Raw genomic sequence first — 25,995 nt, forward strand, 5'->3', positions numbered from 1 at the left:
CAGCTCGGGACAGTGGCAATGCAGTCATCTACTCCTCAAGCCACGGTGGCTCCAAGACATGGACCCGAGAAGCTGTCTGGTCACACAAGAGGAGGGACTAAGGAAGCGGCTGTGAAGCCACACTGAACAGGGGGTGCACATGTGGGACTCCCAAAGGGCTGGCCTGGGCCTGTCAGTCATGATGGCCCATGTCAGCATGTGGCCATGAGGAGGGGCTGTTCCTAGGTTTCAGCCAGACCCCAAGAATCACACTGAGAGCGCCATTTCTATCAATATTTACCACCCTGGGCTGACTCTGGAGAGGAGGGACATGGGGTATGGAAAGAGGATGGGGAATAATCACAGGTGACAGAGGGAAGGAAGGGGGGGGGGGATGACTACGTTGTCTTCCCGAGATCAATTTTCTTCTGGATGGCCCGAGCAGAGTGGTAGATCAGTGAGTCGATGAGGCCAGCCACTGAGGAGAGAGACCAGGGCTAGCATTGGCTCTCATGGAGCCCTGCCTTGTCTAACATTTTCCTTGGCCCTTAAGGTAGCCCTCTTCCCCAACCAAAGCCGGGGCATTGCTGAGGATGTCACTCAGCAGAGGAACACTTGCCCAATCCACAGCACTGGGAAGTTTGGGGCACCCACTCCCCAAAAGGCACCCTGGGACTTACCTGTAAACATGCCCCCAATGATGGCGCACACACCTGTCAGGAAGTGGGTGAAGGACCTGCAGAGCAACAGGAGGGCTTGGTAGGCACCTGCTCTCACGGGCCCAGAGCCTTGGCTGCTCCCCCGTCCCTCACCTGTGTTTTTCTGTTAGCTTCACCATCATGGGCGAGAGTTCATAGAGAACAAAGACTCCCGGCAGGCCCTGGTCACCCAGCAGCCCATTGGCGACCTTCTCATGCCTGGTCACAGAGAACTGGTTTGTCCTCAGCACCTGCGGCAGAAAGGGAACCAGAGGCAGAGTAAGGTTTGTAACCCGCCTCAGGCTGTTCTGACTAGATGAAGGGCAGAATGAAGCTCCATGGCCGTGACTAGATGAAGGGTGACTAGCATCACAAGGCCACCTACACTTTTCACCGGTCCTAGCTACATCGGACGGATGCTTTCCCGGGTGGTCCAGGGATAAGAAGAGACTCTTGTAGGCAGCACACACCTGGGACTCACTTCCTGGCCCCTCAGCCCTTTTACACCGCTCCACAGACCACAGGACAGAGCAGGCCCAGGCAGGCTTGGCCTGGCCAACCCCCAGGCCAGCACAGACAACGGGGGTCACTAAGCACCCGAGGACTGTCTGGAGGCAGTACGGGAAGCAGGAAGACCAAAGAGTGTCTGGCCTGTGTCTCCAGTGAAGGTATCACTACCCCTGGGCCTCAGCTTGGCATCCATCAGATGGGACTGAGAGCAGCATCCCCTTCCCCAGGCTGAGGGATGGCACAAGGACTTCACGGGCCCGTCAGCGAGCTGGAACTGGACCCTGTACTCCTCAACTCACCTCCCCATCCACTTTCATGTACACTGTGGGTACCACCTTCACAAAGTACTGGAACATCATGGAGGCTGGGAGGAGAGAGCACAGGCCATGGGTGCCAGGCAGGGTTCTGGCGGTAGAGGGCGCTACCTCCCAGGATGATACCTTGGGGTGCAGTGACATTGGTGTGGTCCAGGGGGTTCACAATGCCTGGATAGTCCTCTCCGAATGATAGGTGCTTGATGTAGTGAGTCATGTTGATCTGCAAGAACACCAGTGTCTGAGACCTGACAGAACGCAACCCCCACAAAACTGTCTAGTGTCACAGAGTGGGTGCCTGAGCCCGTCAGCACAGGTTGGGAGAGGGAGGGACGGAGGCAGGGCCTATGCTGACAGGCTCTGGCTTTAATGGAAGATTGCCTGTACCAGGCATCTGTTTTCACTTAGGGATCCCTTCCCAGTCCACAGGTTCCTGGGGCTCCAGGGCTTAACGTACAGCTTCACACAGAGCGCACACGAGACACTAGTCTTGCCCAGATGCCTCAAGGGATGAAGGCCTAAGCCAGAAGCCCCCAACTGCCAGCTTTCTGAGGGATGTTAGAAATGTAAATCTGACTGTGTCACACCCCTGGTTAAGGGAGCCAACCGCTGCCCTCTCTTCTGAAAGGGCAGATTCCTTAGTGTGGCTCCAGTCTCAAGTCCTCCGGCCCTGCCAACTCATACAGTCTTGCTGTCTATATCCCCCTGGTGGCTTCCTAGAAATGTCACCCTCTGTCCTGGCTTTGCTCTGAGCTTCCTTCTGTTGAGGACGTCCACTGCCTGCCTTGGTCTGCACACCAGCAGAATATGGAGAGTGGTCTCTCCCCATTCCAGACAGAAGCAGAGCCTGTCTCCACGCCCTCCACCCCGGGGTTCCGCGTGGTACGTACGTTGTCAAGGCCGAAGCTCTGCAGGTCATGAACTAGGAAAGAAGAGGGGAGTCAGGCAGGCAGGCAGGACCAGGGAACTGGCTCCTTCTGAGTCTTTTCTCCGCTGTCCTCCCCCTGTGGGGCACGACGCACCTAGCTCTCCCTGACCCCTCAGTCACCCACAGCCTGGTACCTCTGACCCTGCTTTAGCACAGCTGGCCAGGGCCTACCCTGGACCTGGGTGAGAGTTCACAGCCTCCCGCTGGGGTGGACAAGAACACAGATCTCTCTCCCCGGACAGACAGAGGGAGCTCTAGGCACCGACTCCAGGCCGGGCTTTATCTTAGGAAACAAAACCCATGGAAAGGTCTCTCTCTAATCAGAGTCGATGACAAATCACTGGACCCCAACGTGAACGGGGACTCCCTTGCTTTACCCTCAAAATTCTCCAAAGGGAATTTCATGAGTTCCCTGAGTCAGCAACTGCCCACCGTAAGGACCCCACATCAAAGGCACATCCCAGGGGCAAGTCACCCAGCAGCCAGGTCAGAGAAGGCTCCATCCCAGACCCATCCAAATCAACCCCCACTCCAGAAGGGCAGGCTGCCTTGGAAGTGGGGGAGGGCCTCCCTGGGGGCAGGGCCACTTACTCTCCACAGCATGGACTGCAGCATGGGGAAGGGGAGGAGAGAGGAGGAAGAGAACAGATTCAGAGCTTCACAATGACATCTATGGAGCAGATAGTCCTGCTTCGGCACCAGGGTCTAGCCCCAGCTAAAAGGCCTCTTCCAGGGCCAAAGAGGCATAAAAAGAGGACTTGAGCACAGAAATATCCAGCCTAGGAACAATAACAAAGGACCTAGAGCCTTAAAATCCTCTCCCAGCTGTGTGACCTGGGCAAAGCACATGTGCTCTCGGCAAAGGGCTGTCCTGAGGATCTCAGGGGGTGGGCGGATCCCTGGTCAACTTTACAAGACACTACACCACTCCATATCGTTCACCCTGCAATCAACAAGGATGTTAAAAGTACTCCAAGGACTCAACAGCAGATCTCTGGCCACAGGCCATTGTAGCTTTGTGTACGAGCATCCTTGGACTCAGAGTCAGCTGCCCTGGGGTTCCTGTCCCAGAAGGCAGACCTAAGTAAGCCGAGGCACAGAGACTACTGCCCCAACTCTGGAGTGTCCACGAGGCCTGCAGCCCACAGTTTTACAGTGATACACTGATGTCTCCCTATGGTCTCAGGAAATCCATGTGACTTGGCCTCCTCCAGAGTAAAGGGGTGGGGGTTCCAGAGCTCTGCAGGGTCCTCCAGGCCACCTACCTCTCCTCATGCCTTTCCCTCACTGCAGGCACAGACTACATGAGAGACTACAGGCCCCCATGCTTGCTCACCTTAGTCACTCAGAGCAGCTCAGGACCACTAAGTCCTGCTCATCCTCTGGATTCCTCTTACCTGGTAGCTATCTCCCAGGTGGGAGTTAGCACTCCCACCTCATTCACAACCTACTAGGTAGCAGTGACATCTGTCTTCAGCCTCTGCCTAGGCCTTCCCTCTGCTTCAACCACAGCCTGGCTTTGTCTTCCAGCACCAGCTCCATGATGTCATCTCAATTACTATTTGGTCTCCCATCCCTATCCCCTCTGAGGCCAAGTCCTCAGCTCCCACGTGGGTCAAGGCACCCTAATGGTAATCACAAAATTCTACCAGGCACCCCCAAGACAGTTTTAGCAACTACCTGTCCATCCTTTATGGCACCCGAGTCGCAGCTTCTGGTGAGTTCCAGTCATGTACATGAGCCTTGTCCATCCTGTCCTCCTAGGTCCTGGACAGCCCCTCCCTGTTTCACCCTCCCCTCCCAGACCACCAGCTGTTGGCCATTCCCTAATCCTACACCATCTCTACTTTCAACCACAGGTACGCCATGCTCCAACTGCCAGCCTTCTAACTTCTTCCTGGTCCCCCCACATCCCTCCAGTACCCCAAAGCCAACCATCCTTCGCCACTATACCAACCAAAGGCCTGTGGAAGCTGTGATGTCCTCTTTACAAACTCTTTTGACTCCTTGTCTGTGCTGTGCACAGAGCAACACTAAGCCCCGGAAAATCCCACAGGTGTTCTCACTTACATCGCCCCTGTCCCAGAACCCAAAATGCCTTGCTGTTGCCTCTCTCAGATCTCCTCAGCCTTCGGCCAGTGACCTTGCTTCCTATGCCAGAGCAGAAGCTAGCAGAGACACGCATGTGCTGGTCCCGGCTGTGCCTGGAGTCTGCTTTCCTGACTGCTGGAACTGGCCTTTCCACATGCCCAAGGCCTAGACCGTCTTCTCTAGACGCCGCTGTACTACAGACTGTCACAGGCATCTCTAGCATCCCATCTGTCCTCTTCACAGGGGGACTTGCCACAGTCCTGCACAGGAGCCATCTGTCGGCCTGTGCACCAGTTCCTGGACATACCTCCTCTGCTTCCCAGTCATCAGTTCTGCTACCATCCCCTAGACCATTCTTAAACGACCCTTTCACGGGGTCAGCTAAGACCATTAGAAAACAGATATTTACAGTATGATTCGTAACAGTAGAAAATTAGTTATGAGATGACAACAAAAACAATTTCATGGCTGGAGTCCCCACAACACGAGGAACTACTAAGGTGGCAGCATTAGGAAGCTGAGAGCCATGCTCTAGACTGTGACAGTGGCAGCGATGACACCCATCTGCAGTTTCAGTTTCAAGCACCTGCTGCTCTAACGCAATTTAACACCTGGCCGCATTTCCAGTTATAGCCACGTTCTGTCAGGGCCACCAATGACCACTATACTAACATCCCACATTCAGCCTTTGCTTGGTGTCCAGAAGCACCCATCCCTTGGCTCTTAGGATGCCATGTTCCTTGTTGAAGCTCCCACCTCACCAGCTGTCCCTACACCCTCCTCCGCAGTTCCCACTCCGCATTTCCCATTGCTCTAAACACAAGAGGCCTGGTGGTACTCAGCCCTTGGAGTTCCCCTCTCCAACCAACTTCACCTGCAGAGAGAGTTCATGGAGTCCCATAGCTTTAAATATGTGGGAGGGCTCAACGTCTGTGTCTCCTGGCTAGTCTCTGTCCTTGAACTGCAGGCAAATGCTTACTTGGTATCCTGAGGGCCTAGGAAATGAGAATCCCATTGGTCTGAATGTGTCAGAAGCTGAATATCTGCTCTGTACTCACACCTTCAAACAACCACACCCGCCCGAGTCGTCCTCCTGTATCCTAAATGGCAGTTCCAATCTTCCCACTACTTGGGCATAAACTTGGAAGTTATCTTGGACTCCTCTGTACTTCTCTGTCACATCAATCAGCTGCTTCTCAGTTCTACCTGTAACCTATCCAGAACCCGATTGCTTCTCCACCTCAATCACCATCACGGTCCACCATCTCTGCCAGCACTAGTCACTGCAGACTTCCTCAATGACCTCTCCTACTCTGTCCTTTCTTCCTCCAGCCTTCTGCACACACCACCAGGTGCTGGTCACCATGTGTTGGCTTTGTTTTTTTGGAGACAAGGTTTCACTATGTAGACCTTGTACTACAGCTGTAGTTCCAGGCTGGCCTGGAATCCCTCATGGAGACCAGGCTGGCCTGGATTTCCTCATGTAAACCAGGCTGGCCTAGAATTCCTCATGTAGACCAGGCTGGCCTGGAACTCAAAAGAGATCCTCTGCCTCTGCCTGCTGAGTGCTGGGAAGGCATGCTTGCCCGTCTTACTTATTTTGTTTTTTGTTTTTCGAGACAGAGTTTCTCTGTATAGCTCTGGGGCCTGTTCTAGAACTCACTCTATAGCCCAGGCTGGCCTCGAACTCACCGAGATCTGCCTGCCTCTGCCTCCCGAGTGCTGGGATTAAAAGTGTGTGCTACCACTGCCCAGCTCGACTTTCTTACTCTTTTAAGGGGAAGTCAGATCACACCCTCCTGCAAGCCCTTCCCGGCTTCTGACGTAGCCCAGAACCTGGTCCCTCTTGCCCTACCAAGCTGTCTGCTCACCTGTAGTCAAGCATGCTCTTGTGCTCACTCTGTTCCAGCCACCCTGTCCCTGTCGTAGGCACTTGCCAAGCACACTCGGGCCTTCAGGACCTCTGTTTACTGCTGTACTTGTCATGCTGCTGGACAGCAGCCCTGCTGGCTGCCTCACTTTGCTCACTCAGGTCTTTGCACAAGTGAAACCGCAGAGTCTTTCCTGAACACCGTAAGTAAAACAGCAGGACATACTGTCCCTCAACCATCGTCATTCTGCCTTGTTTTGGTCCACATTATTGTTTACTTATTTATTTATTTTGAGACCAGGTCTCACTGTGTAGTCCTGGCTAGCCTAAAACCAACCATGTAGATCAGGCTGGTCTCAAACTCAGAGATCTGTCTCTGCCTCCTAACTGCTGGAGTTAAAGGTGAGTACCACCATGCTTGGCTTGGTCTACATTACTTTTTGTTTGTTTGTTGTTTTTCAAGATAGAGTTTCTTTGTGTAGCCCTGGCTGCAGTCCTGGAACTTGTTCTGTAAAGCAGGCACTGCCCAGCCACATTACTTAATAGTAGAGGATATATCATGTATTTTATACGCCTGTCTGCTTCTTTTTTCTTTTTCTTTTGGTGGAGAGAGGGTGTTGAGGCAGGGTCTCATGTAGCTAAGACTAGTCTCAAACATGCTATGTAAGTGAGGATGACCTTGAACTGATCTCTTGTCTCTACCTCTCCAGTGCTGTGATTATAGGTACGGGGACTAAGGCCAGATGTCTGTTTGAATATTCTGAGTACAGGGACTGCTGTATCTATATATCCAGACTAACACACGTACCCAGTAGGTGATTACTAGATATCTAATGAATGCATACATAAACACAGCTCACGAGTACAGAATCTGAGTTCCAATCCAGCTTTGCTTGCCCAAGCCTCACTCACCATCATCTGATTGGGGTGGGGTACAGGGCGGGGGGGGGGGAGGCTACCACTTAAACAAACAAAGCAGCATTTACCCAGGCTCTGTGCTACAGTCCTAACTCCTGCACCACACAGGCTGGGGTTCAAACCAGGGCTTCATGCACAATAGGCAAGCACTTGACCAACTGAGCCAGATCCCTGCTCTCATACTCTTCACAAGTGTGCTAAACTGCTCTCCTACTCTAAGCTCAAAGCTAAAGGAACACTGGCCTAGCGAGGGGCACACCATCCAGCCAAGAGGGACCCCAAGAGCTAAATGCCCCTGGCTGATTCTGGGTCACTTACCATGCACATGGGACTGTTGGAAGCTCTTCCCAGGGGCGAAGTGGAAGTTTCCAGCCACCTGTGGGGATATTTCCTCTCATACTCTACTTCAACTGTGGTGTTCTCCCAGCCTGGCCCAGCCCAGCCATCTTGCCTCCTTCCTTCCTGGTACCTTGTTGACTTCCAAGAAGCCATACACCTGGCAGCCTTCATTCTTCTGTTCCTGCATCTTCTGGCTGAAGCCCTCTCGTCGACACTGCTCAATGGTGTCTGGGTTCTTGAAGGCCCAGCCTCGACGGCGGTACGCCTCCCGCACATCTTCACAACTGTTACAGCACCTGTCGTGGAGGGATGCAGGGGTGAGAGCTTGGCCAGGGTGGTAAAGCCCAAACAGCTGTCTGCTGCAGAGGCTCTGCCAGCCTCCTCCCTGACCACCAAGTGTTTGCACTACTTCCTCAGTGTGAGCAGAATATTTAGAGCACACACCCCTATGCTGTTGGGGGCTGTGACCGGTCACAGGAGAAGAGGCAGTGATGGTCACACTGTGATGTGAATGCCCTTAATGCCAAAGAACTGTACACATAAAAACAGTTCAAATGAAAACTTTAGGCCACACATACTATTGTTGTTGTTGTGTCTGTGGTCCTGTGGATTCCAGGGCCTCGTGCCTGTTTGGCACTCAACTGTTAACCAGCCTTACTTCCTCCAGTTTCTTCTCTTTTAAAAAAAAGTCATCTTCCTAAACCTGTTGAGTTAGTCTCTTAGGAATCAGCGCTGGGGAAACCACACAGCAGTTAGCACATACTGGAGGCTTAATAACATAGATTTGGCCTTGTACTTCAGGGCTTTACATATAAGATAACACTCAATCTTTATGTGACTTTTGCAAGGAAGGTGTTACTACCCTCCTTTATTAATAGAGAAGTGGTGTGGCCCGGACTGAAGACAAGAACTAGAAAACTGGACTCCAGAGGTGACCTTCGAACTGCTTCTCTAGGTCTGCAGCTGTCAGGTCAGAGGTCAGGCCTTCATCATGCACCAGGATCAGTGAGGGTATCCATCCCACCCTCTCTAAACTCGCGGTCCACCTCCCCAGGCTGAGCAAGGCTGTGGCTGGCTAGTCCCAGTGGCTGACGAGAACCCACACCACGCCCCAGGGCTTGGCTCACTTGATATCCTCCGACTCAGCCCCATAGCAGCTCTCACAGCGATTGGGGTCCAGCGAGTCTGGGTCAAAGACTGTCACCTCGACTTTGCCAAGTTCTAAGGAGAGGGCAGAGGCAGAAGCACAGCATGAGGCAGACAGAGTCACATCTACAGCCCTGTCCTTTGACCACTGCGGTGGGAAAGCAAAAGCTAGTATTCATACAACACACATGACGGGCCAGGCGTCGAGCACTGCACACACACTAAGTATGACTAAGAAAACAGGAAATACTAAATATCAGCTGCTACAGGTAACTTAATCTAGTCTACTTCATTCCTATAAGACTGGGAAAATGGGTCTGAGTGTGGAGTGGTGACCCACATCTTTAATCCCAGAACTTGGGAGGCAGAGGCAGGTGGATTGCTGTGAGTTTGAGGCCAGCCTAGTCTACATAGAGGTTCCTAAGCCTGTCAGAGTTACATAGTGAGACTCTGTCTCAAAAAAAAAGAATGAGAAGGAAATGGGCCCAAGGGTAACGGAGACAGCTGCTTAGAAACAGGAAGTGAAAGTGAATAATATACCAGGACCTTCATACACATTACTGGTGGTCCCCAACTTGTGATGGGGTTACAGGTGGATAAGCTATCATATCCTGAAAAGAAATGCATTTAATACATCTAAGATACTGAACACCACAGCTTAATCCAGCCTGCCTTAGACATGCTCAGAATACATACACAGCTCAGAGCTGGGCAAAACCACCTGGTACAAAGACATTTCCTAATAGAGTACGGGTCATCTTGAATCACTCACTGAATCCTCTCCTGAGAGAGGACAGCAGAAAGGTTGTATGGCATTTCACACCCTCCCAAAGTCAGAACGTCGTAAGGTGAGAACCGTCTGCCCCCATCTGGTCCTTTATCTCACGTAAGGCGTACTTCTGTTTACCACTACTTTATAGTTGGTGCTCAGAGACGGCAAGACAGCACTGGGCCCTAACCCAGGCAATTCTACTTGACAATGGAAACTCTTAGCCTCAGGCCACTTGTACCGCAAGGGGGAAAGCACTTTAGACAGTGCGTTGGGAACAGCAAAGGCATGACAAGCTGTTATCTAAGGAAGACCCGCTCAAGCTTGAGAGCATGGTAACAGTAACGTGTTCTGCTCCTAATGGCTGAGCCATCTCTCCAGCCCCTAAGGTATTCCACTCAATGTGCCCATACGAGATGCACAGACTCAACCGACTCTTGACTCTTTATTCATTCATTCATTCATTCATTTATTTATTTTATATACAGTATTCTATCTGCATGTATGCCTGCATAATCTCATTAAGTGGTTGTGAACCATCATATGGTTGCTGGGAATTGAACTCAGGGCCTCTGGAAGAGCAGTCAGTGCTCTTAACCTCTGAGCCATCTCTCCAGCCCGACTCTTGACTCTTAATAGCTGGAGAACCCTAGGCAAGCCTGCTGACCTCTGACTAATGTGTAGCTGAGCCTGCAACAGCCCACTTCCGGAAGGCAGTGTGAGTATGTCCAGCTCCAGGATTGGAGACCTGCCCCCTCCCTCGGTTACCATGACGTTCAGCCTCTGAGCTCACGGGGATGCCATCCTTGTCTAGTCGTTTCTTGAACAGGTTATGCTCCACATCCAGCTGCTGCTCCCCAGCCACATCCATGGCATCGATGCTCAAATCTGGAAACAGAGAGGTACTATGACTCCAGGGACCTGGAGATCTGAGCTTTGATAGGAAAGATGTATCTCGTGCAAGAACTGGACTAGGGGAATGAAGATAACCTGGCATCCATTCCGGGATCTAAGGCCAGAGGTGTAAATCTGGAAGCCCATCTGGCACACCCAGGAGTCCAACTCCCACCCACGATCAGGTACTCACAGGCACAAGGCATGTGTGGGAAAAGAACATCGATGTTGATCTTCAGTTTATCTCCCCGAGACTTGTCCACGTAGAGCTCAGGATGCACCTGGAGCGACACTACCTCAGTCAGATGTGGCCTTACCCCCTACCCTGCTTGAAGGGTCCTACCCTCAGAACGCTAAGCCCCGCCCACATTCTAGGCCACGCCCCTTACCTCGGTGGTGAGATAATACTGCAACTCGGACAGGAACAGCAGGAGCATGAGAAGGCCACTGACTATGGTCACTGCAGGGCGGGAGCGAGATTTGGAATGGCCTGTGTCCCACCCCTCTGCCTCTAGCAGGCCAGGGAGAGTCCGGGAGCCCAGGCCAAACGCTGGGACAGCTCCCTCCCCACAGCCCCGCCCGCCCCGGGACCTACCCGTGGCGCCCCCGCAGGTCTTGACCCGGAAGTCCTCTAGAGTCTTGGGGTAGGCATCGAACTGCTTCAGCTTCCCCAGCGCCTCCATGGGGACCGGCCGGAAAGGGTACACCAGCCGGCCCGCCCCTCTCGCCTCCCTCTTCCGGCCTGGCGTCTGGGCCACGCCCCTCGCTGTTTTGCGCAGGCGCAGCAGTGCGTATGCGGGCTCCACCCCTTACCTGGCTTCTTACAGGCTGTCTGACCTGTGGGCGTTGTCACGCTCCCTGGCGAGGATTGGGCGGCGCTCCTAGGTGGGCGGGCCGGGAACAGAGAGGACGGCGCTTGAGTGCTGCACCTGTATTAACCCTTCTCCCAGGACCTTAGGACCTGTTAGGACAGCGCTTCCGACGTGTGCCCGCAGTAGCTGCAGCGAGCGTCAGTTAGAACTGGTTCCAAGTGCAAATAATTGGTTCCCGCCGACCGCATCAGAAGGTCCAAAAGTGGCTCCAAGGTGTTTCCAATGCGGTTAAGGCACGAGAATCTCCGCCCTGAGAAGTGGGTATTAACTGGCGAGTTGGCTCAGCAGGTGAAGGTGCTTGCTACCAGTCCTGATCACCTGAGTTCGATCCCCAGGACCCACATGATGGAAAGAGAGAACTGATCACTGCAAAATGTCCCCTGACCACACGAATGCTGTGGCACTCCCGTGGCCACACACAAATAAGTAAATATAATTTTAATTATTATTATTTTTTAAAGTGGGAGTTAGGGGTGCTGGAGAGATGGCTCACTGCTCTTCCAGAGGACCGGGGTTCTACTCCCAGCAACCACATGGCAGCTCAGAGCTGTCTGTGACTCCAGTTCCAGAGGACCCAATACACATGGCAAAACACTAATGCATATAAAATAAAATAGTGGGAGTTGGCTTCCAATTTTCTCAAGTGCAAACTGATCAATAATGGAACCCAGTTCTACTGGACCTCAAAGTACCCTAGGTTCTTAACAGCTTCCTAGTGTTACTCCCAGTGCTTTCTGGATTGACCCAGATCATTGTACAGGACATGGCAGTTCATGCTCCACCCCTTCAGGCCTAGGCTGTAGAGTGGAGACTAAGCAAGCCTGTATTCGCTTCCTCTTGTAACCCATTGGCTATAGAAAGAGCAGCTCTGGCTTAATCCAGCTGTGATGACTAAAACGAAATGCTCCTGAGTTTTAGTTTGAGACAGGGTCTCTTTCTGCTGTCCAGGCTGGCCCAGAACTCTTGGACACCACCTGCCTTAGCCTCATGGCATCTCAGGGGAGGTTTTTTGTTTTGAAGATTTATTTACTTTTATGTGTATGTGTATTTGCATGTGTTTATGTGCACCAAGTGATAGCAGAGGGCATTGGATCTCCTACAAGTTGACTTATGGGGAGTTGTGAGCCACCCAATGTGTGCGCTGGGAACTGAACCAGGGTCCTCTGAAAGAGCAGCAACCAGACTGAGCTCTTTCTCCAGCCCCAAGCTTAGAGGTTTTGATTTAGAATTCCTGCTTCAGGTCATAAATCTCACTTTAGGAATCCCATTTTATGCTGTTGAGTGGTTTGCCTTCCACCTAAAGATTTTTTTCAAAGTTTTTTCCTTTCTTTCTCGAGACAGTGTTTCTCTGTGTAGCCCTGGCTGCCCTGGAACTCACTTTATAGCCCAAGCTGGCCTCAAATTCAAAGATCCACTTGCCTCTGCCTCTAGAGTACTGGGATTAAAGGCGTGCACCACCACCAAGCAAAGTTTACTTTGTATTATTTTATCTTAGACAGGTTCTCACTATGTAGCCCTAGCTACATAGAGATCTGCTTGCCTTTTCCTCCCAGGAGCTGGGGTTAAAGGCATGTACTGCCACACTAGCTCTTAATTTTTAGTGGCATGTATTGATTATCCACAATAATGGATTTTATTATATCTTCATATATAGAATGTGTTTCTCTCTCTCTCTCTCTCTCTCTCTCTCACACACACACACACACACACACACACACACACACACCCACATCCAGTTACTTACCCTCATTTAGCCTTTTTCCTTTCCCATAATCCCCTTCACTCCCCTTCTTCTTTCATGTCTTCGTGTGATCATGTGATCCACCACTTAGAAAAATCTCTCTGCTTTCCCCATCAACCATTATCTGCATATAAATCCTCGGGTGTTGACTGGCTTAATCTTTTGGGATTTTGTGCAGATAATCTGAGCTGTCATGAGATCAAGTGTGCAACTACCATGTCATGCCCAGAATTCAGAATTCCACACTGCTCTCCCTCTTCCTGTAGATCTTACATTCTCTCCACCCCATCTTCCGCAATGTTCCCCGAGCCTTGGAGGGTGTAATACGGCTGTCCCACATATGGCTGGGTATTCACCCGTCATTTATTCTTGGCACTTTGGTCAGTTATGACTCTGCAGTGCCCCCTGAGCACCTGTGACCAAAGCTGATTGCCGAACTATCATAGTTATAGGGGTTTGTTTTGTATGCTAAAGTTTACCAGACCATTTGCAGTGGTTGAGTCAGGAGGACTGCAAGTCTGAGATCAACCTGGGCTATGTAGGGAGACCTAGTTTTTAAAACAAAACATACCAAACTCTGAAACAAAGGCCAGTTATGGTAATGCTTGTAATCCTGGCACTTAGAAGGCAGAGGAAGGAGGATCATGATTTCAAGGCAGTTCAAGGTCAGCCTGGGCTGTGAGAATCCATCTCCAAACAAAAGATGTACTAGGTAGTAATGACATATGCACGAGTCCATAAGGTTGCGCAGAGGCAAAACAGAGCAAAACTAAATGTCTATATATAGGGATCAGTATGTGAATTTTCAGGTTGCACTCCAGAAAAAAATGGAATAAAAAACTATCTGACTTGAGTTTGACCCTAAGAACCTACATTAAAAAAAGATGAGTGCAGAAGCTTGAGAGTTGACCCAGTAGCTAAGAGCATGGCTGCTTTTTCAGAGGACCTGGGGATAAGTTTTCAGAACCCACATTGTGGCCCTCAACCATGAGTACCTCCAGTTCCAGAAAATCCAACACCACCTTCTGGCCTTTGTGGGTACTGCATGCACATGGTGCACATACATACATATAGGCAACACACCCATACACATTAACCGTTGTGGGAGGAGCTCCCTACTGGGGCCTGGCAGCTGATCCACAAGCCACAGAACCAGAAAGACTCTGACCGGCTGCCAGAAACTCCCTGGAGATGGATGTGAGCAAGCTGCAGACTGTGGTTTAAGACAATTTTCCTGTCTTCAAGATTGAACTCAGGACCTCAGGCTTGTGTGGGAAGTGCTTTTACCCACTGAGCCAGCTACTACAATTTTTTGAGACAGTGTAGCCCTGGCTGGCCTGGAACTCCATATGTAGACCAGACTGCTCTCAAACTCAGAGATCTGCTTGTTGCTGCCTCTCAAGTGCTGGGATTAAAGGCTACACCAACATGCCTGGCTGCAATTAGTTTTTAATGAGGAGAGACAAATTTAGCATTCTTGTCTAAAAGATGAAGTACACTGGTTTGTTTTTAGTATGTATTTACACATATGTATCAAAGCTGGGTCTTGTTTACTAGTGTGAAAAATAACTACATTATAATGGGAGCCAAGTTTAGCATATTGGTTTTGAATGGAGAGTTGTTGGAATTTCTTGCTTTTCTTTTATATTAATACTACTAGCTATTCTGGGCAGATGAAAATGTTCTGTGGAGCTAGGGAGGTGACTCAGTGGGTAGTTATGTTTGTCACTAAGCCTGACAATTCCTAGAACTCACATGGTGCAAGGTTGTCCTGTGGACACCACACACATGCACCATGGAATGTATGCCCCCCCCCCAAGCCTATACACACTAAATGAGTGTAAAACAATTTAAAAACCTTTCCGTTGTTGCTTCCTTTTTAGGAAAGAGTTTTTGATACCATAGTATGTGTATAAATATATGTGTATATATGTGTTAGTAGGGGCTACAGAGGTGTCATAATATAAATCTAGAAAAAATGAAATAGAGAAAGTGCCATAATGACATCTAATACTTTGTGAGTTGATATTAAAAGATTTTAAGGAGAGAGTAAGAATTTTGGAGGATCACACCAAAACCACAGCAGCAGGGGAAGGTGGGTCATTTACTGACAGTCTTGCAGGGCTTGGCTTCTAGGGAACACCACAAGTTCAGCCTCAGGCGTGTTCCGGTGAGAGATCTCAGACATCTGAGTGGAAGGAGCTGAGGACAGTGTATGCCCCTGGGCTCTCACTTCCCGGCATTAGAGAAAGAGGCTGGAGACTTTCCCCAGGCAGGCTAAAGGATGGTGGTCACAATGTGGACTTTGTGATGCCCTGGGATAGCTGGGGTGGCACCGACAGCCAATCTTTCCTTCTGCAGGGAGCACTTACACTCACTCTGTCTGTTCTAGCATCTTCCCACTAGGCCCAGTCAGAACTCTCCCTGGGGGTGAGAAAATGGACAGGCGGGGGGAACGTTGAAGCTGGAAGGCCGGGGAACTGTGGAGACCAGCATGAAGGGATGCTAGCGCTGTCCATGGCCTCAGCCCTATGTCCTTTCAGGTAGAGAAGCCAGTCTGCTGCCTGCCACATGAACCATCGTCTGGGCCAGACATGGAGAACTGCTGGGTCTTTTGGGGGCTCATCTTGTGGCTGATGGCTCCCTACCTGGATTGGACACATGAATCAGCATGCCAGCAGGAATGGACATACACGGTACCACAGCACTCTAACTGGCTGTGCTTCAAATTTGGGGAACATGGCTGCCCTTCACGGACCCCCAACTGCTCCACCTGCCACTACACAGTTGGAGGATGGAACTGGTTTGAAGCATGCTATGAAAAGAGCATGGGGTACTTGAGGAGGACAAAAGCACTCTGGTGGCTGGTCAGTGGTCAGCACTGGGCCCTGAGCCCTTGGCCCTCCTCCCGGGCCCAGTTCTTCCCTCATCCTCTGGCTCAAACTTCTTCTCCTGGCTGCTGTATGCTTCTCCCCTCTTCAACCTTGGTCCCCCAGAACTGAGGGCTGGTGCCAGAACCCCAACTTCTCTTTCTGCTGTCACCAGGGCATGAACTCAGTAAGCGAGCTTGGAAAAGTGTGGAAGAAGCTATTAGAAGTGATTTCCAGGCCCCTCTTGTACCATTTTGATTTCCCCTGTGTGCCCTGTGTCATGCTGGGGAACTCTGGCCTCAGCAATACCAACCAATTGTACGTGGCTTTTGGGCAGGCACTAAGGAGAAGGTGGGAGGGCCCAGGTCAGGCTTGCCCCAGGTTCTGTTAGTCTCTGCCATTGTTCCCAGGATGAGTCAGGACACCATCCACAGGGCTGAGGCAGATATGAGGAGCCAAACCACAGGACCCTTCATCTGTCCCAGGAATGCCAGTCACCAGGGTTCCTGGAAGCAGCAGTGGTTCCTGGAACTTGCTGATCTGGTGCCCCGAATGACAAGGTAATGGAGATGTGCAAGACATTCTCAGTGTGGAGGTTCAGGGAGTTCTCCCTGAGAAGATGGGAGGAATGCTGGGGAGTCGAGTCTCTGCTGCCTTGCTGGGGACTGCATCTGAGGGATTTCTCAGGTCTCTGGAGCTTTCTAGAATTTCACCATCTCCAATTCTTTCTCAACTGCAGATTTTGGAAGACAGTCTATTTCCCTAGAGGCACGAGATAGTTAAGATGAGGTAAGGAGGATGTGGCTCTGATCTGCTGTGGGGAGGGACTCTGGCTAGCCCAGGTACAACCTAACACGGGCAAACAGCTGGATATACTGCCAATACTAGAATTCAGTCTGGTCTGCTCGGGCAGTAGGAACTCAGTGCATTACCTGTATCTTCAGCATGGAGGCCAAAGTTCTGTGTATACACTCACTCCATCCTGCCTCCCTCTTTCCTATTCTGCACTTTAATGTTTTAAAAAATTATTTTATGTGTAAGAGTATGTTGACTGCATGTATGTTGACTGCATGTATGTATGTGCACCATGTTCATGCCTGGTGCCCTCAGAGGTCAGAAGGAGTTGGATTCCTTGGAAATGGAGTTATGGATGGCTCTGAGCCAGTGTGTTGGTGTTGAGAACCAAACACAGGTCTTCTGCGAGAACAACAAACACCCTTGACCACTGAGCCCCTATGCAGTTCCCCAGAACTGCAGCTGCCCTCTGCCTTTTCACAGGCCCTCCCTTCACTGTCTGGAATCCCCTTCCCACGGACCAGCTAGTTGATGTTCTTTGAGGCCCAGGGTAAGTCTGGGAGAGTGTTTATCACACTGTGTTCAGTCTGTCTTCCCTAGAGAATGGAAGCTCTATTCTCTCCAAGCTTCAGAAACAGCCTGTCACTAGATGAAAGAGAGAACCAGGGCTAAAGGACAGGATGCAGTTTGCTGACACGCATGTCCCTCTCATATGCTAGGCCACCCTCTCTGGATTTGGATCAGAACAGCAAAGTGGTCCTATTACGATAACCAGACCAAAGGCCCCTGAAGGACCTGTCTGCATGGACTAGAGAAGCAGAAATGGAAGTTGCTTGTCAGCTAGGATGGACAGACAAAGCTACCATTCCCAAGTGACAACTGCTGAGGCATGAATGCTGGAGAGTTTTAGGATCACAACAGCCACATAACTTTGAAGACATTCATAGGTGAAGATCAAAAGAAAATGGTATGAGATCAGTCTGGTACTGAATAAAATCTTGGTCTGGCTCTCTTCTCTGTAAGCACAGTATCTGGGGAGGAAAGGCCAGATCCTAAGGGCAACATCTGTCTGTCTATCTTTCATCTATCTATTCATCCATCTATCTTTCACGATGTGTAGCCCTGGCTGTCCTGGAACATGCTCTGTAGACCAAGCTGGCCTCGAACTTAGAGATCTGTTCTTGGGCAGAATTTTACAATGTAGCCCAGGCTGACGTTGAACTCATGATGTTCTGGTCTCAGCTTCCTGAGGACTGGCATTACAGGTGTGCACTGCCTTGCCCAGTGTTGTGTAGCATTTTCCTAAAAGACAAAACCCTTCCATTTTGGAGGAAAGCTCCTTAGGACACAGGCGCTCCTCTAAGGAGAGGCGAAAAATTCCATCTTACAGGGAAGCTCCCCAAGTAAACAACTCAAAAGCTTCAGAAAGTCCCAGAAACAGCAGATTCACTAGACCCTTCACTCTCTAAGTATGTATCAGTGAGGCCTGCGGAGTCACTCCCAGACAAACCCAGCTGTCTGGAAGGAGGCAGAGATCAATGGAACTGCCTGGAAGATTCCTGCAATTATGCAGTGAGCGACAAGTGTCCAGTACTTGTGAGTGTCACCCATGGGGTGGGCTTTCAGGGATGCTGCTGTCTTTGGGTCATTTCTATTCCTGTTTCTAGCCCTTACCCATATTCCCATAAGAAACCCCAATAAAATGCATTGGTTCACCCTATTTCTTACACCGAGTAGCATGATCAAACTCAAGTTAGTTTCATTGTTTTCAGAAGGGACTCTTCAGCTTCGGGAACTATAAAAATATGCACATATGCCGGGTGGTGGTGGCGCACGCCTGTAATCCCAGCACTTGGGAGGCAGAGGCAGGTGGATCTCTGTGAGTTCGAGGCCAGCCTGGTCTACAGAGCTAGTCCAGGACAGGCTCCAAAGCTACAGAGAAACCCTGTCTCGAAAAAAAAACAAAAACAAAAACAAAAACAAAAACAAAGCACATACTAAAAGATGAAACTGGGATACAATACATACAAAAATGTGTGTGTGTGTGTGTGTGTGTGCGCGTGTGTGCGTGTGTGTGGACAGGCACCGCATATGAAGGACTTAACTGTCAAAAATAGAAAGTGCGAGAGCACGTGTATAGCGTGCTCGGCTCAAGCACAGAGCACGGAGAACAAGAAAACTGCCTTGAGGGCTGCTGGCATGGCTTGCTGGAAGAACACACAGCACCCAGTAACCTCATGTCTTGTGTCCTATCCCCAACACTCAAAGAAAAGAGGAGGGGGCACTGCTACTCAGGCGGAGGGAGTCACCAACAATGGTCTTCGGCCTGTGTGTTCTATGCCCCACAGGCCTTTCTGTAAGGACAGGTTTGGCCAGGCTGTACTGACTGGCCTAACACATGGCTGGACTTAGAGGCTGGGGTCACTTCCAGCTGATGTGCCCAGGAAGGGACACGTGAGGGTGCTCAGGCAGACCACCATGTGTGATGGGGAGCAAAGCCACATGGACTTCTCAAATCACGACTGTGACTTTTCAAAAGTCAGAGCTTGATTTAGCCCAAGAAACTTGATGGCCGCTACCTTCTGGGTCAGAGCCGAGGCCTGCTGTAATCCAGCCTCTAACCTTGGTCCCACCCTTCACCACAGACAGTTCCCCACCAGCCTGCTCAGCAGCACTCTCAACTAACTCCGCCATGCCTCAAGGGTCAGTGGGTGACTCCCCTGGAACCTCTACAGTACTTGTTCATACACAGAGCTGCCTCTAAATCATTAGGGTATTACTCGGTTCTTTTTCTGTTTACATGTATGTATGGGCATGGATGTGCTATCATGCATGTGTGGAGGTCAGAGGGCAACTTATTCCCCCATCTGTGGGACAGGGCACAGAACTCAGTTGTCAGGCTTGGCACCAAGTGCTAAGCACCTCACCAGACTATTTACATGGTTCTTATCAGTCACACTTCAGGCTGGACCAGGAATTTCTTATGTGACCTTCCCAGTTAGACAGCATGCCATGCGGTCCGTTCATGCTGCCATACAGGAATCAGTAAATCTTCCCAAGTCCCTCGATGTCCTCCTTTGGCCCATCTACAGAAGTGGAGACAGCAGCCGAGGGCTAATACAAAGACCTGGGATTTATTGTAAAGGGGAAGGTGGGGGAGACAGGAGCCAAGAAGGCAGTGGACACTCCCTGTACTTGAGGCTCCTGCCCAAGACAGACTACCAGATGCCGCTGGGGCCAACCCGGCCTTCAGGCTTAGTGTGGTCTGTGGTTGCTTCAACAGGCAGAAAGACAACAGATGCCCCGCAGGCAGGACAAGGCACTTCCTGGGTAACAGGTCAGCAAGCAAATGCGATGGGCCTCATTCCCACGTGAGCGGCGACCCTCTCCAGCCTGGAGGGTCCCATTCTTTTCCTGGGACCATCAGCTGACCTGGTCCTCGCAGTTGGGTAACAGAGCTAAATCTGTTGGCAAACTTGTAGTGTTGGGGGAGCTGTGACCCCCTTTGTAGTCATCTGATGTGCGCCACCTGGCTGGCCTGTGTTCTGCCCTGGCTATGACTGCTACCTGGGGGCAGTCTGAGCGGTGTCCAGACTGGGATGTAGCAGGACTGGCCCTGGGGATGTCAGACTCTGACTCAGGGACTCATCCAGCTTCCGGGTCTCAGCCTCTAGAACGGTGGCCTCGGGGGCCTGGGCCACCGTGAGGAGTGAGTGGGAGAGGCTGTGATGGAGGCCTGCTAGCTCACGGCTGGTCTGCACGGAGCGCGCGATGTAGTCCTCTCTCTGCTTTCGCTCCAACGCCAGCTGGGCTCGCAGCAGGGCTACCTGGTGGATAGGAAAACCAAGAAGGACAGCAGCTGAAGGCTCGGACGCTGCTCTGGCCCTTCTGCTCTGGGTTCTCGTGGATTGTGTTCCACACTGGAATCAACTGCTACAAATATGAATCTCAGAATCAGGCTCTAGGGTTGGGAGAGGGTTCCGTGGACTCCAAATCCAGCGATTCTCAATGCTGCCTCCACAGTTAGGATGGTTGGCTTAATTGTCAACACAATCCAGCACCTGAGAAGAATCTCAGGGGACTATGTCCCCAGGCCGGCCTGTGGGCATGTCTGTGAGGGGTTGCTTTGTCTACACAAACGATGTGGGGACCCAGCTCAGCCAGTGGTACCATTCCTTGGCTTGGGGTCCCGGGTGGAGTGAGCTAAGCAGGCCTGTACTCACTCTCAGATGCGGCCTGTGATATTGACCGGCCGCTTCAGGTCCCGGCAGCATCAACTTCCCTGCTCTGACAGACTGTTACCTGGATTGGGAGCTAAGGTAACCCCTCTTCCTATACATCGCCCTTCTCAGGTATTTTATCCATGAGACCAGGACAACAGGTGACTCACGGGAGCTACGAGCATCAATAAAACTCAGCAGCTTCATCTTTTTAAAAGAGTTACTTAAAAAAACATATATGACTGTTTTGCCTGCATGTATGTATGTGCACCATGTGTGTCTGGTGCCTATAGAAGTCAGAAAAGGGCGTCAGATCCCCTGAAACTGGAGTTGTAGAAGGTTGAGAGCCACCATGTTGGTGCTGGGAACTGAACCTGGGTCCTCTGCAGGAACACAAGCACTCTTAGCTGCTGAGCCATCTCTCTAGTCCCTCATTAACTTTACTGAAGGAAAATTTACATTTGATCAAATGCCCAGTTTTAATTTTGATAATGGATATGCCTAGGCATAACCATAATCCAATCAAGACATAGAACATTTTGATCAGGTAAAAGTCCCATCAGACCTTTCGGTAGGAAACATTCCAACGTAACTGGAATGGTGTGAGACCCAGGTATCAGTAGTTTTTCAGAACTCCTCCCCAGGTGGTTCTGAGGTACAGCCAAGGCTAGGAATCACCGACTAAACTTCCCATTTCTCAGATGGGAAGAGTGAGGTGGGCGGAGAAGATGAAGTGCCCGGAGTCTCAGGACTGTTCAGGACTAGGGTGAGAAGAGGCCTTGAGGGCAGCACTAAGGGGTACACCAGGAAAGAGCAAGTCCCAAGGCCGCTCTTGCCTCAGACTGAGTCGGGGGCTCCGTAGACACTGAACAGGCTACAAAGCCCAGCCCAGCCCAGCTGGGGTCAGCCTGCTGACAGCAACTACTGATTCTAAGAGAAGCTCAGAAATCAAATCTATACTTTTCAGTCCTCTCAGGTGGGGTGGGGGTAGGGAGGAAGGTGGGGAGGAGGCAGGAGGAGAAAGAGAGGAGTGTGGGACCTTTAGTGAGACATAGGAGGCAGTAGCTTCCCGAGTGTGGCAGCTTGCCTGGCTGGGTCTGGTCCCTCTGTCTAGTGTGCTGTCCACAGCCCTGCCTGCCTACAGCTGAGGGCCAGGCCAGTCAGTGCTGCTTGCCTTATTCTGCCTAGACCCTCTGCGTCTCCTTTCCCTTCTAAGTGTGAATCTGGAGGTTGGCCTGGACTTGGTACCACACAGCAGGCGGAGTTGGGACTGGAGGGCCGTTCATCTCCTATGGAGATGAAAGTTCTCTGAGTGCCAAAGCTGCTTCCCTCTCCTGCTGGAAGTGCACAGACACTAATCCCTGCTGCCTAAGTACAGAGGGAAAGGGGAGTAGGAAATGGATCCTTCCAGAACATACCTCTCTCTCAAGCTCAACCACATGCATGCTATCCGAGGAACCTTTCTGACCTCCTCTTCCATCCTAAGGAAAACAAATATGGACCCTGTTAGAAGGGGCTGTCCTGCTCTGGAGTTTCCACAGCACCCTACCTCTGCCTCTGCTCCAAGGCCAGCGAGGCTTCAAGGGGGTCTGTCTGTTGAGCAGGCGGAGCTGAACTCCTCATCCCACTCTGGGGGTCTAGGCAACATCTTAAGGGCCAGGAGTACTTGAACTCAAACTGAAGTACGATGGGTGGCTCAAGGCCAAGAGGAGGCCAAGAGGGCCCACATCAGCACCACAGTTAGCACCTTCTGTGAGGAACTTTTTAATCTAACATAAGGGTTCCCGAAGGATATGTTTTGTGGGAACCTTGGGCTAAAGGGGAAGAAAGCTAAGTGTTTGCCCTTGGGGAACATTCAAGGAAGTGGGTGAAGCTGGAGATGTTCAGACAGGAAGTAGTTCCTCCTACCATGGGACAGGCACAACTTACCTAAGGTGGTGATGGTTTTTTTTAGAAGGGCAAACCCCTTCCCTGAGAACAGGACTCTGTGCCAGGTCATATCAGAATTGAACTATGTAAACTTAGAACTAAGGGGCTCTTAAATGCAAAGCTGTGGTCAAACTTCTGGGCCTATCAAGAGCTGGTAAGCATGATAGAGCCCCTGGATGCCAGGGACTCTGGGTGACCCAGGGGAACCTGAGGCACTGGTCTGGGAGTGGATCTGAACCCCTATCCCTGACTGCACTTACCCGCAGATATTGGACCTCCTCCTAAGGCAAGGACAGACCAAGGGTGGAATCAAGCCAGGAAAGGCTCTCTAGAGAAATGAAGTGGCCGCCTCTACATTTAAGAGTGGCCTGGGATATGCACTACAGAGGGCTGAGTTTCTATAGAGGCAAGAAGAAAGGCAGGCGAGAAAAACAGGTAAACCTGCTGTACGGGGGGTGAAGCCATGGCTTCTCTCGTCTCCAGTGACCCTGCTCGGGATGCGCGCATGGAATCCCTCCTCAGCCTCCTCCGTTCCCGCTCCACCTGCCAATATGCAAGTGAGAAACCACGTGTTGATCTGCAGCCAGCACCGATGCAGGGGTGAGTGTAGAGAGCTAGAAGCCATGGGAAGTAAGACTCCTGGGCCAGGGAGGGCATATGATAGGGTACAGAGGAGGCAGGCCCACTCTCAGCAGCAGAGGCTAGCTCTGTGGGTTGTTGTGAGCTCTTCCCGCCCTGTCACCACTCCTCTGCTCCCTGGCATGGCGAGCAGGCACTCACAGACCATGCATGGCTATTGATTTAATAAAACTGTTTCTGAAACAGGTACAGGAGGCTCTGGGCCCGGAGGGAAACACGAGTTCCTGACCTGCTCTAAGGCAGCCCGCAGCTGCGCGTTGTGGCGCTGCAGCTTGCTCCGGTCAAATTCCAGCTGCGCCACTGCTTTCTGCAGACGTTCAAGCCTTTGTGTCCACTGCTCCTTCTCCTCCACCCCGGGGCTAGGCTCAGCCACAGCTACCTGCGGAGGAGACCCGTGATGCTCATCTGGGCAGCCCAACAGACAGGGAGGAGAGCTGGGGGGCAAAGGGACCAATCTGTCAGTTTGGGTTCAGAGACCCATTCCCAAAGGAGAGGGACGAGTGTTGACAAGGCTCCTCCCACCTCCCCCCCCCCCCCCCCCAGTTTACCTCTCCAGGCTGTATGTCTTGTCCAGCTTTGGGCCCTTGGTCTGCTCTGCCGGTTGAGTGTGGGCCATGTGACTGCTGCTCCTCCAGAGCCTGCCTGCTGAGAACCAACTCCTCCTAGGGTACAGAGCGTGGACAAAAATCACACTATGTTAAACTCAAGTCCAAAGTTGTCCCATCCTCTACCCTCTTCATAAACAAACCACGGTCAAGAAGGGAGGGGGGGGTTGGGGGGGTTGGGAAGTTAGCTCAGTGGTAGAGCGCTTGCCTAGCAAGCGCAAGGCCCTAGGTTCAGTCTTCAGCTCTGGAAGAAAAAAAAGAAGGGAGATGGATCTGGGAGTGTGTGTATGTATGTGGTGTTAGTGTTTGGTGTAAGGGGTGTAGTGTGGTGTGTGTGTGTGTGTGTGTGTGTGTGTGTGTGTGTGTGTGTGTGTGTGTTTGTGTGAGGACACAGGGAAAGGAAGAGCCAAATGGTCTAACCCTGAACGCTACTTAGATGGTCAGGGCTAACCACTCCAACTAGGTGTCTGTCTGACTTTGGATAAGTTGAAATCTGACTGCCCTTTTTCAACTTTAAAATGGACACAGTATCAGTTCCTTCTTTGAGGATAGTGAAAAAAAATGAGATCAATGGGACCTGGCATGTAAAAATGTTTAAAATATGTAAAATGTTAAGTGGTAAAGAGAACTTGCTGTTTTTCCAGAGGACCCAAATTTGGTTCCCAGCACCCACATGGCATGGCTCACAATTGCCTCTAGCTCCAGCTCCAGGGTATCCAACACCCTCTTCTGGCCTCCTTAGGCACCTACACACACACATGGCACGCACTCATACAGACATGCACATACACATTAACAACAACAGCCAGGTGATGGTGGTGCAGCCTTTAGTCCCAGCACTCAGGAAGCAGAGGCAGGTGGATCTCTGAGTTCAAGGTTAGCCTGGTCTACAGAGTGAGTTCCAGGACAGTCAGGGATACATAGAGAGACCCTGTCTCAAAAAACAAAACAAAACAAAACAACCCAACAACAACAACAAAGGCAGGACCACCACAGAGGGCTGCCTCTACAAGATGCTTCTGTAGCATCTGGGTCGGGAGTGGGCAGACTGCCTCTGTCTTGTTATGTTATTGACAGAACACTCAGTAACCTGAGAGCATGGCTAGGCAGTGTCCTCACGCCCAGATTCATGCCTCCCTTTTGCTATGCCGCAGGATAGGCCCGGAAATAAGATGAGTTCCAAGGGAGAAAGATGACTTAGTGGGTGAAGATGCCTGTCTTCTTCTAAGCCTGATGATCGGGGTTCAATCTGGGGAACCCACTCCGTGAAAGGAGGGAACCAACTCTTGCAAGCTAGCCTCTGACCTCTACACATGTGCCACAGCACACACATACCCCTCAAATAAAAAAATGTTCAAAATCACTTGCTACACACAGCCTCACTGAAACCATCGTTCCCTACGTATCCATTAGAAATGCAGGCTTGATGACGGGTGGTGGCGCACGCCTTTAACCCCAACATTCAGGAGGCAGGGGCAGGTGGATCTCTGTGAGTTCGAGGCCAGCCTGGGCTACAGAGTGAGTTCCAGGATAGTCAGAGATGTTACACAGAGAAACCTTGTCGCAGAAACCAACCAACCAACCAACCAACCAACCAACCAACCAACCAACCAACAAAAAACCAAAACCAAGCAAAAAAGAAAGAAAAGGAAAAAAACAAGAAACGCAGGCTTTTAAAGTGAAATCTCGGCCAGTCAAACAGCCAGTAAATTACAGAACCTATCTCAAATCCAGGAGCCCAACCCCACTGGTCAGCGTAATTCCTTCTTCACACACTACCCTCTCACCAGGGCAGAGCCTGTGACCTCCCAGAAGGCGAGGAGGCCCCAGGAGTTATTTTTGTGTCTGAGTGACAGAGTCAGTTTCCT

General features: G+C 51.1%; 3 protein-coding genes across 7 annotated transcripts in view; 1 reads left to right on the forward strand and 2 right to left on the reverse strand.

Annotated features, from left to right (window-relative positions):
• Positions 1–259: 259 nt before the first annotated feature.
• Ergic3 (ERGIC and golgi 3) lies at positions 260–11,244 on the reverse strand. 2 transcript variants are annotated; one of them, XM_036185116.1, is made up of 14 exons: positions 11,052–11,244; positions 10,846–10,916; positions 10,650–10,737; positions 10,331–10,450; positions 8,775–8,868; positions 7,778–7,943; positions 7,627–7,684; positions 3,021–3,035; positions 2,392–2,423; positions 1,628–1,724; positions 1,487–1,551; positions 792–928; positions 660–715; positions 260–457 (listed from the first exon to the last, which is right to left on the reverse strand). In XM_036185116.1, the coding sequence occupies exons 1-14, from the start codon at positions 11,137–11,139 to the stop codon at positions 378–380; spliced, it is 1,167 nt and encodes a 388-aa protein (XP_036041009.1). In that variant the 5' UTR covers positions 11,140–11,244; the 3' UTR covers positions 260–377. The 2 variants fall into 2 exon arrangements, with proteins under 2 accessions (XP_036041009.1, XP_036041010.1); XM_036185117.1 differs by lacking the exon at positions 3,021–3,035.
• Positions 11,245–11,644: 400 nt separating this feature from the next.
• C4H20orf173 (chromosome 4 C20orf173 homolog) lies at positions 11,645–17,615 on the forward strand. Its single transcript, XM_036186513.1, has 7 exons — positions 11,645–11,754; positions 15,613–15,936; positions 16,115–16,272; positions 16,350–16,499; positions 16,679–16,728; positions 17,218–17,284; positions 17,454–17,615. The coding sequence occupies exons 2-5, from the start codon at positions 15,664–15,666 to the stop codon at positions 16,716–16,718; spliced, it is 621 nt and encodes a 206-aa protein (XP_036042406.1). The 5' UTR covers positions 11,645–11,754; positions 15,613–15,663; the 3' UTR covers positions 16,719–16,728; positions 17,218–17,284; positions 17,454–17,615.
• A 2,232-nt stretch (positions 17,616–19,847) lies between these two features.
• The window catches only part of Cep250 (centrosomal protein 250), a 45,763-nt gene continuing 39,615 nt past the window's right edge, over positions 19,848–25,995 (reverse strand). For 3 of the 4 annotated variants that reach the window (XM_036183678.1, XM_036183677.1, XM_036183679.1), the window contains 5 exons: positions 24,071–24,184; positions 23,752–23,901; positions 23,325–23,426; positions 22,373–22,435; positions 19,848–20,561 (listed from right to left, as the gene is read on the reverse strand). In XM_036183678.1, the coding sequence (XP_036039571.1) occupies positions 20,298–20,561; positions 22,373–22,435; positions 23,325–23,426; positions 23,752–23,901; positions 24,071–24,184 (693 nt within the window). In that variant the 3' untranslated portion in view covers positions 19,848–20,297. Of the gene's footprint in view, positions 20,562–22,372; positions 22,436–23,324; positions 23,427–23,751; positions 23,957–24,070; positions 24,185–25,995 lie in introns of those variants that run through there. The other variant, XM_036183680.1, reaches the window with a different exon arrangement.

The sequence above is a fragment of the Onychomys torridus genome, chromosome 4 (genome assembly GCF_903995425.1).
Source record: "Onychomys torridus chromosome 4, mOncTor1.1, whole genome shotgun sequence".
In the NCBI taxonomy this organism is placed as follows: Eukaryota; Metazoa; Chordata; class Mammalia; order Rodentia; family Cricetidae; genus Onychomys; species Onychomys torridus.

What these genes read in the sequence shown, in the direction of transcription:
- Ergic3 (XM_036185116.1), bottom strand. Translation starts at nt 11,139, where the DNA reads ATGGAGGCGCTGGGGAAGCTGAAGCAGTTCGATGCCTACCCCAAGACT. An exon ending in CAATGTCACTGCACCCCAAG is followed by an intron (nt 1,552 to 1,627) that starts GTATCATCCTGG and finishes CTCTCCTCCCAG; the next exon opens with CCTCCATGATGTTCCAGTAC. An exon ending in CATTGGGGGCATGTTTACAG is followed by an intron (nt 458 to 659) that starts GTAAGTCCCAGG and finishes CTCTCTCCTCAG; the next exon opens with TGGCTGGCCTCATCGACTCA.
- C4H20orf173 (XM_036186513.1), top strand. Translation starts at nt 15,664, where the DNA reads ATGGAGAACTGCTGGGTCTTTTGGGGGCTCATCTTGTGGCTGATGGCT. An exon ending in CAAAAGCACTCTGGTGGCTG is followed by an intron (nt 15,937 to 16,114) that starts GTCAGTGGTCAG and finishes TGCTGTCACCAG; the next exon opens with GGCATGAACTCAGTAAGCGA. An exon ending in CAATTGTACGTGGCTTTTGG is followed by an intron (nt 16,273 to 16,349) that starts GCAGGCACTAAG and finishes CATTGTTCCCAG; the next exon opens with GATGAGTCAGGACACCATCC.